The 12,554-nt window shown below is 40.5% G+C and overlaps 1 protein-coding gene across 3 annotated transcripts in view; it reads left to right on the forward strand.

Annotated features, from left to right (window-relative positions):
* Positions 1 to 12,554, forward strand: part of LOC110962824 (plexin-A1-like) — a 348,857-nt gene that overhangs the window by 295,183 nt on the left and 41,120 nt on the right. For all 3 annotated transcript variants that reach the window (XM_051949646.1, XM_051949645.1, XM_051949647.1), the window contains one exon: positions 8,068 to 8,302. In XM_051949646.1, the coding sequence (XP_051805606.1) occupies positions 8,068 to 8,302 (235 nt within the window). The remainder of the gene's footprint in view (positions 1 to 8,067; positions 8,303 to 12,554) is intronic.

Raw genomic sequence — 12,554 nt, forward strand, 5'->3', positions numbered from 1 at the left:
ATGTTCAATGGGATTCAGATCTGGGCTCATAGAAGGCCACTTTAGAATAGTCCAACGCTTTTCTCTCAGCCATTCTTGGGTGTTTTTGGCTGTGTGTTTTGGATCGTTGTCCTGTTGGAAGACCCATGACCTGCGACTGAGACCAAGATTTCTGACACTAGGCAGCACATTTCTCTCCAGAATGCCTTGATAGTCTTCAGATTTCATCGTACCTTGCACACTTTCAAGACACCCTGTGCCAGATGCAGCAAAGCAGCCCCAAAACATTACTGAGCCTCCTCCATGTTTCACCGTAGGGACAGTGTTCTTTTCTTCGTATGCTTGGTTTTTGAGTCTATCAACATAGAGTTGATGTGCCTTACCAAAAAGCTCCAGTTTGGTCTCATCTGTCCAAAGGACATTCTCCCACAAGCTTTGTGGCTTGTCAACATGCATTTTTGCAAATTCCAGTCTGGCTTTTTTATGAGTTTTTTTCAGCAGTGGTGTCCTCCTTGGTCGTCTCCCATGAAGTCCACTTTGGCTCAAACAACGACGAATGGTGCGATCTGACACTGATGTACCTTGGCCTTGGAGTTCACCTTTAATTTCTTTGGAGGTTGCTCTGGGCTCTTTGGATACAATTCGAACGATCCGTCTCTTCAATTTGTCATCAATTTTCCTCTTGCGGCCACGTCCAGGGAGGTTGGCTACTGTCCCGTGGGTCTTGAACTTCTGAATAATATGAGCCACTGTTGTCACAGGAACTTCAAGCTGTTTAGAGATGGTCTTATAGCCTTTACCTTTAAGATGTTTGTCTATAATTTTTTTCGGATGTCCTGGGACAATTCTCTCCTTCGCTTTCTGTTGTCCATGTTCAGTGTGGTACACACCTTTTCACCAAACAGCAGGGTGACTACTTGTCTCCCTTTAAATAGGCAGACTGACTGATTATGAGTTTGGAAACACCTGTGATGTCAATTAAATGACACACCTGAGTTAATCATGTCACTCTGGTCAAATAGTTTTCAATCTTTTATAGAGGTACCATCATTTTTGTCCAGGCCTGTTTCATTAGTTTGTTTTTTTAAGTAATTATGTTAATCAACAATTCAAAAGTAATGGCTGTTTTTGATTATTTAATTTTCAATAAATTTTTATTTATTGTTACTTTTGTGAGTTTCAAGTGATTTCAGTGAGAATTGTGGGTTTTTCCTTCTTTAACTGAGGGGTACCAACAATTTTGTCCACGTGTGTAAGTTTTTGAAATGTTGGAGCTAAAAGGAAAATCATTCACTTGTTCGTGTATTATACTTAACACCACCGCGGTGAACCTTTAGATTTGTCTGCAGATGCAAACCCGTGTTTCTTTGTATCCACTGAAGTGTTTTCACATCAACAGCAGTGCAGGCGTCAGCACTCCTCTGCTGCAGGTGCTGCTGGTTTTGGATTTGAGAGTCCCTCAGTGGCCTCTCCATTATACCTGTATTTTTATTAGCTTCACCTCATAACATAATGTACCTAACCCTCTGTGAATCTAGTGCCAGAGAGTTCTCCAGAGGCAATCAACTCTAATCAAAGCAGCACTCGTCTTCACTGCACCGTTTCCTGCATCCACACTTAAAGGACCCATATTGGACCCTTTTTTTTTTTCTTTCTCGAAATTAATGAAAGTCTCACATGTTCCCAGAATGTGCTTTTCAATTTTCTGCTGTTCTAGACAGGCTGTTTCGGTGTCTGTAGCTTTAAATTGAGCTGAGCTGCTGCTGTCCACACCACCTCCAGGAGGAAGAGTCTCTTTACGTCTGTGATTGTCAGCATAAAACAAAACCATTTGAAAGAGTGTGGTGTGAGGTCAGGACTTTCTATTGCTTCCAACTTTCTCTACGCAATCATTTTGCATGGAAATACTGCAGAAATTTGTTTTTAACTCAACTTTAGCGTCTTAACAGACACAAAGAAAGCTGTGCATCACTGAGAAACATGAAAGTAAGCTCAAAGTTGGCTCCTATAGATTGTCTATGGGGTACCAGCAACTTGTTCTTCGGGATTTGTGGTTGTAAATGTAAACAAATAATTGCGACTTCAATTAAGATTTTAATTCTAACTTTTTAATTGATTCTTAATAATTGCTTAGTTTATAGAATGTAAGATTTTACTGTAAAATGTCATTTTATCCCAGAGCCCACAAGAACATCTTTATAGATTTTTTTAACCAACAGTCCTAAAAATTCTGAAATAATTCATACATTTTCAAAATATTAATTGTTAAATTTTTAATATCAGTTGATTTTCTGAATAATAACCCCAGGATAATAAAGGATGCACTCGAATGTAATAATGTTAGCCTCTGAAGGGCTTTTCTGGGCACATTTATTTTGAACACGGGCTCTTTCTTTAATTTGCAAAATAGTCCTGCACCTCAATAGAAACAGCACAGCCATGACAAGTAGTAGAGAGAACTCAAAAGAATGTTTTGATAGTTATATCACTCATAAAAAAGAAAAACAAGTGAGTGTCCACAAGTGTTACTAATGCTGGAAAACAGTCTGTAGTTCAGCTGAACAGAATGTTAGTGACGTGACTGCTAGCCGCAGCTGAGTGAAGTTTATTTTTGGCAGTTTTTTCAATGAGTCATGTAGATTAAAGTGATTTTGATGAGCTATCTAGGTTTCGAGCTTAGATTTGGTAAGTTTGCCCATCAGAGCGAAACATCGTACATGATCACGACATCTGTCAGTTCTCTCTGTCTGTACACTCTCCTGCTCTGATAAATTGTGCTGTGTGGGCAATATTTAAAGATAGCATTTCAAATCCGCCAACGCATCTTGAGGTTCAGAAGGTTAATCTGAATTTTATAGTCTATATCTGAGGGATGTAAGTTTGTAGACACTGTGTTGCTGTTAAGACTTCTTTAAACCCAGAGCAGAAAAATAAACATCCCTGTTTTGATCTCACGGTGCAGCAGAATAATTCCTTTACAGGTTGAAATTGCCCCTCAGGCTTTCACCTTCTCCTACAGGGTCTTGACTTCTGTCATCTTTTTGACCTCGCTTATGTCCGCAGGCATGATTCAGGAGTTGTCATTGCTGCACACTGTTTAGGTAAAGCTAGTGCTTTGTTGTAAACCTGCCTTTATGCTCATGACAGCATGACAAGCTAATAGCGCCCCTTTGTATCAACAAGAAGTAGTGTACCTGCTGCTCATAGCCAATTATTAGACAAATAGTAGGATTCTGTGTTCCTGTTATGAGACTAGAAAATTAACTTGAGCTGAATGGGGATGAAATGAGAGCTAATATATGAATAAATACAGGTTTATTAGCATCCACTTTTGCTGTAGTTTACGTCCGTGACAAAGCTCTGTCAACAGTGCAGCTCTGTCCTAAAGCTATGCAGAGACATAAAAGGTGGTTTTAAGAATAGAATTGTTTCTCCAGGATGCCACTGATATGAAGACACTAAGCTTGTCTCTAAGCTCTAATCCTGGAACCTGGTTTTCTGTATAAACCTTTCTGATGTGCAAATTTCATCCAACTCTCAGCAAATCCAAGCTAAAGTTTGCATGTTTTTTTTTTTTCTTTCTGAAAGTCGTGGTCACGTCATCATTGAGTTCTGCTATTTTTTTTTCTGTGTGTGAAGTGTCTCACGCTGCGACTAGTTTTTACCAACACCCACGGTGCGAATGCCGTCGATGTCACTTTCACTTCCAGTGTTTCACATTTTCCCAAAATTACGATACAGCAGGAAATAGTGGTGGGGGGGGAAAAAAAGTCAAAGAACAAGCTTACAAGTGTGTCCCGCAGCAACCGTTCAGCTTTACTTGTCCAGAGTGTTGAGCTGTCAACAGACTGCAGACTGAAATCCCTGATTCATTCTGACTGGAGCAGACTTTGAAAATCACAGCGCAGCTCCTGGAGCATCCATATTGAAGAAGGTCAAACCTCAGCCGGGCGACGCAGCACTCACTGTGAATATATTTGGATGTTTGTCTGAATATCCTGACAGTAAACCCACTCAGCCCCCTTCCCTCCTTCTACCCCTTTTAAACTTATCACCAATGTCCTTTCACAGTCATTTCACTATATCTTTATGACATTTACTCCCTGCTAGCTACAGCCAATATACCTAGAAAGCCACTGACAGCGCGTCCATGTAATTCAATATGATAGCTCTCAACGGAACCAGCCAGCTCCGAGGTGGATCTCTCTTGGATTTTTTCCTCTTTTTTTTTTACCCCTCCTTTTCTCTTTTTTGAACAAAATGTCATGTTGAATATCGGAACGATGCGACGTGTTGGCGGGGGTGGTGGAGTTAGTCCTTCGTCTGACAATAGCCGAAGAAAAAATAGAGCTGTCTGTTCTTATCTCTTCTGCTGCGCGTGTGAGTGACTACAGGCACTGTGTTTGTCGCTTGCTGCTGGTGTGTGCGAGTGCTCATGCACGTGTTTTTGTGCGCCCATCTTTGTCTTTGCGTGAGAAGGACACAGCTGTGGCACAATAATATTCCCCATGTAGAATGACCTACATGCAGGGGACCCCAATGGGTGTCCAGACATACTGGGCTGTGTGCGCTGCTGTGTGGGTGTACAGTAAGAATAGCTGCGTGTGTGTGTGTGCGTCAGTATGTCTTTGTGCGTCCCTTCAGATGCTCAGCTGTGTGTTGGCAGCTGTGTGCCTCCCTTGAGTTTTCGAAGAAACTTGTTTGTTGTTTTGGCCTTCAGCTTTATAAGTTCCTCCGCCAGTCCTTCATCCTGTCAGGAGAATAAAAATAGACAAATGCCCACCAAATGTGCCACCACCTTATTATTGTTTGAGCTTGTGCTGTAATCATGTCATCTGAGGTTTTGTTTCCTGTAGCTAATTGTTTTACATACACTACTATTCAAAAGTTTGGCATCACTTAGAAATGTCCTTATTTTTGAAAGAAAAGCAGTTTTTTTTTCAATGAAGACGGCATTAAATTAATCAGAAATAGAGTCTAGAGATTTTTATTGTGGTAAATGACTATTCTAGCTGGAAACAACTGATTTTTAATGGAATATCTATATAAGAGTAAAGAGGAACATTTCCAGCAACCATCACTCCTGTGTTCTAATGCTACATTATGTTAGCTAATGGTGTTGAAAGGCTAACTAATGATCAGAAAACCTTTGTGCAATTATATTAGCACATGAGCAAAAGTGTGAGTTGTCATGGAAACCATGAAATTGTCTGGATGACCCCAAACTCTTGTACGGTTGTGTATACCAGCGACCTCAAGTTAGATATTAAATACTAATGTGAGGGGTAACAAGGTAACACTGTTTCATGGATATAGCATTTTTGTGCTGATACACTTTGCATTTAAAGCTGAATGTGCAGTATGTAAGCACAATTTTTTCATTTTTTTTCAGTTTGCCCCCAGGCAAGTTCCCTTATATTATCGAAAACCTACAAGTCCTTAATAATCAACATAGAGAAGGCTGATCTACAAAGCGTTTTCCATTTCCCCAAAATAAACATGTGAAGACTCATTAATATTTAAATCAAGTGCCCTTCAGCATTCTGTTTCATGTGGAAACATGCTAAATTGCTACAGAAAATGACAGTTTCAAAGCAGTTCTATAGGAGTTTGCTCCTGTGATGAGTAGCCTTTTTCTCACAGCAGATATCGTGACTTGTCATTGCAGGCAAGGCGCAGATGTTACTAATAACCTTAATAATGACTCTGCTCAAGAGTCCCAACATGCTATGACGTGACAATAAGCCAGCATGCCACAGTACCAGGACACTGAAAGTACAGCAGCCAAATGAATACTCAGCTATGATTATCATGTCATATTTTCTTGTTTTCATCTCTGTTCCTCTGGCTGTGACATGTTAGACTGACTGCTCTGAATATTTAATCACTACTAATACTTTGAAAGACCTCTCCCTTACACCACATCACATCAAATGACAACTGACAATGGCATATATTGCTTTAGTTGCTCTATTTCTTTGTGTGAAGTAGTTACCTTTACAATTGTGCAAATAAGTTTACATACCCTGGAAGAATTTGTGAAATATGTACCATTATTTAATGAAAACATGAATGATCAGTGAAAATACAATTGCACGACAATAAGTAACTTTGTCTGACCATTAACTAAGCTAGAATAGTTATTTACCTCATTAACGACGTCTAGACTGGATTTATGCTTCATTTAATGTTATCTTCATTAAAAAAAAAAACAGCTTTTCTTTCAAAAACAGGGACATTTCTAATTGACCCCAAACTTTGGAATGAATGCCAGTGATGCACTCCATCACCTAATTATTATGCTCACTTTGTCTCGTTCCTCTAGAGCTGGCTAGTGATTCCCCTGTGGGTTTATCCCTCGTGCTTCCACAGCAATCTGGAATCATGATTTACATCTGTGACAACATTCTAGAATCTTGTCTTGATGTTTTCTCAAAACACAGACACCGAAACACTGTACTTCCACTTGTCCCCACCCATGCACCCATCCAGTTTGACATGGATTAGATGCATGTTTGTTGAGATACATGAAGAACAGGCACCCATACACACACCTATTTCTTTATTTATTCACATGGAAATACAACCTATTGCAGATTGAAAAACATGTGATTACAGCATTCACAGATTGAAATATCTCAAGTGCAAGAAACATATTTATTTGCAACATCAGTCTGCATTACATTTTGCATATTTCATGAAAATCTTCACAGTGGCCACAGATTGATGCAAGGTTTTGAAATGATCAGTTCAAGTGAAGTACCGTCAGATATCTGCAATATAACTAAGCCAAACTCATACTCAAGTTAATTTGGTTCATTCTCCTTTGGAAACTTGTTTGTAACCTGATCATGCCCACTCAGTTAATTGGCTCCTTAATCTTATACAAGCCAATCTAATCGTCTGACAAATTTAATTTGTAGGTATTGACTACATTGATATTGATATAACAGGTTCTCTGTTTTCATTTTTTTTCAATCAGACTTTGATAATGTTAACATGAAAGTGCACTTACAAGAACTTCAGAGTGCATAATCACGCCTCATTTGAATCAGTTATCAACCCCCCTGGTGGATAGCTTGATTTGATGGATTCCAGTGCTGTGTGTTTTTTGTTTTTTTTTGTCTCTGACACACAGCGCTTATGTAAATGCAGTTAGTCAGGAAAAAAAGGGGGAAAAAAACATTACATGTGTTTGACTTCCCATAATTACCGCGGCTCCTTGGGGAGAGATTTAAATGCTGGTGATTACTTTGTTTGATTACTTACGCTGTGTGTGGGTATATACATAGTGTCTATGTGTGTGTGTCCTGGATGCACAGAGTGTTTGATGAGTATTTGCGCGTGTAAATGACTTCAGCGCTGTCTGTGTCAGCCTCTGCTTCCCGACGTTAACCTTGTTCACGTACACAGCATTCACTTTCTGACCTAAATCAGTTTGTTAAAGTTGACAGTGATAAACGACAACATTAACAACACAATATCTAACCCAAATATTGAGCCTGAATACAAACGGATAATGCAGCAAAAAAAGGAGCCGAGCAAGTTAACTTGTGAGATCTTCATTATCAAAGCCTTCTGAAGCTTCTCCCCTGAAGGCAAGAATCGAAAACCTTTCCGACAAGAAATGTTCACAGCAGTCGATGTGACGTAAGCTTCCACAGTGTAAGCTTGTCAAAGATCTGCCTGTTCAGTGTGAGTACAGAAGTTATAAAAATTTAATGATTCTTGTTGTAGAAATTGGGTCAGCCAGCTTCTCTTTCATCAGACCAACAAATTTTGATCTCTTCAGACCAACTGATGTATTCTCAAACCATCTGCTGCTGGAGAAATGACCACTGCTCGTTTTCTCTCTCTTATCGGAAGGTGCGAGTACAAATCCCCAAACCGAGTGGGGAAAAATTAGTAAGTAGATGTTTCCTAACCCTTAATGACCGCCTTCGAGCAAAATGCTCAGCAGAAGACAAGTTGTACCAGGCAGCTCTCTGTTGAATAACCATGCAACAGTGTGAAGAAAAACAGGGAATAAGTGCAACTTCTGTCTTTTCTGCCCTGATCATTCAATATCTCTTGTGTGTGTGTGTTCAGATCCGTGCTGGCGGGTTCGAGTACTCCCCTGGGACTCTCCACATCTACTCAGACAGCCTGTTGACTCTCCCTGCCATCATCGGCATTGGAGGGGGTGGAGGCCTGCTCCTGTTGGTCATCATTGCCGTCCTGATAGCCTATAAGAGGAAGTCGAGGGACGCTGACCGCACCCTGAAACGTCTGCAGCTCCAGATGGACAACCTGGAGTCTCGAGTGGCCCTGGAGTGTAAAGAAGGTAGACGATAGAAGCGGCACGCACGCAGTTTTATCCACAGTTATGCTCCATGTTAAACTAATCACACTGGAAAGCACCAGAACTTTTGAAGTATTGGGATGTAACTTAAAATGTCCATATTATACCCCTTTACAGCAAATTAATTTAAATTGCACATGTCCCTGTAATGACTATTTAAGGTTACAGTTCAAAATACTGGACTGATTGTTTATCAGGCACACCTCTTTTGGATCTACTCTGCTACAATGAGTTGTGTAGAGGAGTCCACAAGAGGAGGGGGAGGAGCCAGCTGGGAGCTGTTCTTATCCAGTTGTGACATCACAACAGGCCACAAACACGGAGATCATATTTTGTGGTTCTCTAGATACATAACGGACATGTAAATATGTCCCTAAACAATGCAAAAGTGCATTTTGCATAATAATACTGCTTTAACTTTGTATGTGTATTGTTTTTTTAATCACTAAATAGGATGAAACATGATGCATTTTACAATAGTTAAGTTAATGAGAGCTTGAAAACCATTGCGTTGTAGATAATTGAGTCAAATCAGTGAGTTATGTCATTCACACAGTGTTGAATGATTGTTAAATTTTTCGAAAGACAAAAATGTTGTTTCGAATTAGATGAGAAGATTGATTCAACTCTTCTATGTCAGTCAATATAAAGCTGGAGCCAGCAGCTGGTTAGCTTAGCTTAGCCTAGAAACTGAAAGCAGAGGAAATCAAAACGTCACAAAGATGTAAAAGAACAGTGCTAATTTGTCACACAATTAGATTTTTTTTTTTCAAGTTCCTCAGGCGATTCTTTTCCATGTGGAGCCAAGATGCAGACAAATACAGCACAAAAATTTAAAACTGAAATGGGTCTGCTCATCACAGGTCATTTTATAACCATTTTCATGCAGTTAATCAAAACCATTTCCAGCGACCGTCACTCCTGTGTTCTAATGGTACATTGTGTTAGCTAATGGTGTTAAAAGGCTAACTGATTATTAGAAAACCCTTGTGCAGTTATGTTAGCACATGGATAAAAGTGTGAGTTTACATGTAAAGCGTGAAATTGCCCGGGTGACCCCAAACTTTTGAATGTTAGTGTAATGAACAGGTGGAACTCACATCCTTGTCCGTTTCAGCGATATTATGATCATTATAAATATGTCAGACAAACCAAATGGCGCTGTCTGTACAGCGTGGTATTTCTACTCTGCTGTATGTGTTTTCACTCACAGGTAAATGACACACAGATGGCTGATAAATTACAGGAAAGCCACCATAAAGTGTCTCAGTAAGATGTTGTTCCATGACAGGCCTTCAGAACGGTTCTAATGCTTCGTGGGTGTGGGTGTCTGGGCCTCTACAGGAGGAATGGACACCTGTTTTGATGATGGCTATGGTGAAGAAAGCTGTCTAACATGTCCGTCATCTGTCTGAGTGAAAACAGCCCTACAGCAAGATTGTCAGGAAAAATGAGAACAAAAAAAAAGCAGAGAGGATACACAGTGTCGGAAAGTAAATAGCATGAGAAGTCAAAGTCATACAGGGGGTTGTTTGCAGAGAAATGAGAGGTGCACAGAGTGAGAAGTAAATCAGACGGAAACAGAGGGATGAGCAGCTGAAACAGTGCATCTTTGAGGTCAGATTCTTAACATGTAGAGTGTAGATGGCTGACGTAAGGACAGTGAAGGTGTGGACATTCAGTCCGATAACAGACATGTACACACTCCTGGTGCAAACTGTCACATGGTGCAAACAGAGTCACATCTCTATCAGCCAGCGAGGATCAGCTGTCAAACAAAAATTGCAACGGTTTAAAGAGTTCCATTTGCAGGGCGACGTTGTATCCTTACTGAGGGGACACTTTCAGAAAAGTGTTTGTATCTTTTTGCAGTGCTTCACTTTCACATGTTGCCATTAGTGTTTTTCAAGAAAAGTGACGGGAGAAATTCTGCTTTTTTCGCAACGAGATGACAGACAGCGTTTTAGTCGACGGACAAAAAAGCACTCTCTTTTCCAGGAAGTGAAGCATGGCCTTATTCCCACCCCCCAGAGCACCCCGCCCCGCCTGCTGCACTCCCAGCTGGCCTATAGAGACGAGACAGTGCATGTGGGCGGAGGAACAGATGAAGTGGGCGGTCCACCGAGCGTGTGATAGCGAAAGAAGTGTGTGTGTGTGTGTGTGTGTGTGTGTGTGTGTGTGTGTGTTGGGCTGGCTTTGTTTGAAGAGTCTTCAGGGGGAAGAGACGGGACGTTTGGTTCAGTCATGCGTGAGAAGCAGACACCACAGCGTACACTATCATCCCAACCAGCGTATTAGCAGTCATGGATGCTGGCTTCCACTAGAAATGAAAACAGCTGATTGACAGTGTCACTCTAGTTAAGGGTATGTAATAAAAATGAGATCTTGCTTCATAGTGCAAAAGCAACAAAAGGATGCACACACCCTTTAAAAGTATTCGAATTCACAAGCTAATTTAAGCACACTCAATGCTGTGGAATTTTTACACTTTGCTACACAAAATTTGTGTCTTTTGGGGCCTTATTCTGTGTGTACAGGTAGAAATTTCCCAGGAAAGACCAACAACACACAGCAGTTCCAGCAGCCAATGTGAAAGCTTCTATCGGCTGCATACAAAATGAAAATCCAGCCACAACAGCAACTGATAGTGACATATTAATTAAGATGAAAATTCTCAGTAGAATAGGATTTTTGAATATCTGTTTCTGTTATTACCAGCAGTCATTGTATTTGGCCTTTTGGGTAAACTCTCCACCTGAGCACGTTTTGCTGGAGGAGTTAGAATGGGTGTGTTCTTCTGCCTTCACAGGAGTGTTGGCTCAGCACACTGTTGCAGTTGCCTGTCTTGTTTCAAACTGTGAGAATAATGTACTGAGGTATTAGCGTGATGCTACTAAGCAAAAACTGTTCCTCCCATCTTCCTCACCACTTTCATCCTGAGCTCAGTTCTTGGCTTGATGAGCTGATTTACTGTAAACTGTAGTAAACTGTGTATTCTTACAGCAGGAAACATATTTTAAAATAATAATAATAATGCATGCAAATGGAACAAAGGTACTTTTTCTTTTCAACTAGTGAAGCACCCACTGTCAGTGGTTAAATTCTGATGTCCTCATTTTCTGGTAACATCCTAGAATCTTGTCTTTGAGAGTAATGTTACTTATGGGTGATTGAGGCTCCTCCCGCAAACAGCCAGTGTTTAAGCTGAGGACATCAAAAAGACCCCAAAAATGGCCACCAGCCGTCTGATCTGCTTCATATTCAGCACTGCACTTCCCTGGGTCCCCAGGGAGACACATGCCATGTTTGAAGAGGATCTGATGAGATATGCAAAGAACAGACCAGATCAAAAAGCTATATTTCAGGCAGTCTGAGTTTGTCCTGTGGTTGAGCAGCGCTCCAGACTGCCACTGAATCCATCACATATGCAACCGTTTTTAGAAAGTGTGCAAGGTAAAATTTCACAAGGTCGTATTGGTGCATGATGAGTATTAGTCTATTTGAGTTCCAGTTGGAACGGGTAGTTACCGCACTAACTAGTAGTACTTTTTCTCTTCACCCAGCTCAGTCAGTCAGTCTCTGCCTGAAGTATGGAATAATCATTTTAGCTTTTCCTATGTTTCAAAGATGGAAGCAGTCTATAGCTGATTATTTAGAAATCCCCACAGTTCCATAAAGGTGCTGACAATTGCTAGGTCCATGGAAAACTTTGCTCCTAAAAAGCAGGACATGTAGAAAAAACCACCGGGTTTCATCTTAGGTAAACCTTACACTAGAACTCATTACTTTACTCTTTTCAAAAATCATTTTTGGCCACACGTCTGTCTGAGCTGCTGTGCTGCAGTAGCTGAGTGGAGACTAGAAGTTGTTCTGTATATCTGCATATTTTTTTCTATTTCTGATGACTTCTTGCTGGGGTTTTTTTTCAGAAGAACCATTCACCATTTTGGCAGTAAATAGAGTGATTAATGGATGAAGAAGTGGAGTAGGAAATGGAGTGGAGAATATGAAAGAAACCTACATCTAATTTGTGTCTCCTCAACTATCCAGTCCTTCTACTCTTCTGCTGAATGTGCTTCCCTTTTTTCTCCTGATCTTGTCACATTTGCCTTTCCCTTCATCTCCCATTCCGCCTCTCCTGGTCTTCCTTATTTTTTTCTTTTTCCTCTTCGTAATAATAGCTTACATCCTCAGTCCTCTGACTTTCCTCTGTCTCTCCATCCTCACTTCTTTA

Source organism: Acanthochromis polyacanthus, chromosome 6, assembly GCF_021347895.1.
Source record: "Acanthochromis polyacanthus isolate Apoly-LR-REF ecotype Palm Island chromosome 6, KAUST_Apoly_ChrSc, whole genome shotgun sequence".
NCBI lineage: Eukaryota > Metazoa > Chordata > Actinopteri > Pomacentridae > Acanthochromis > Acanthochromis polyacanthus.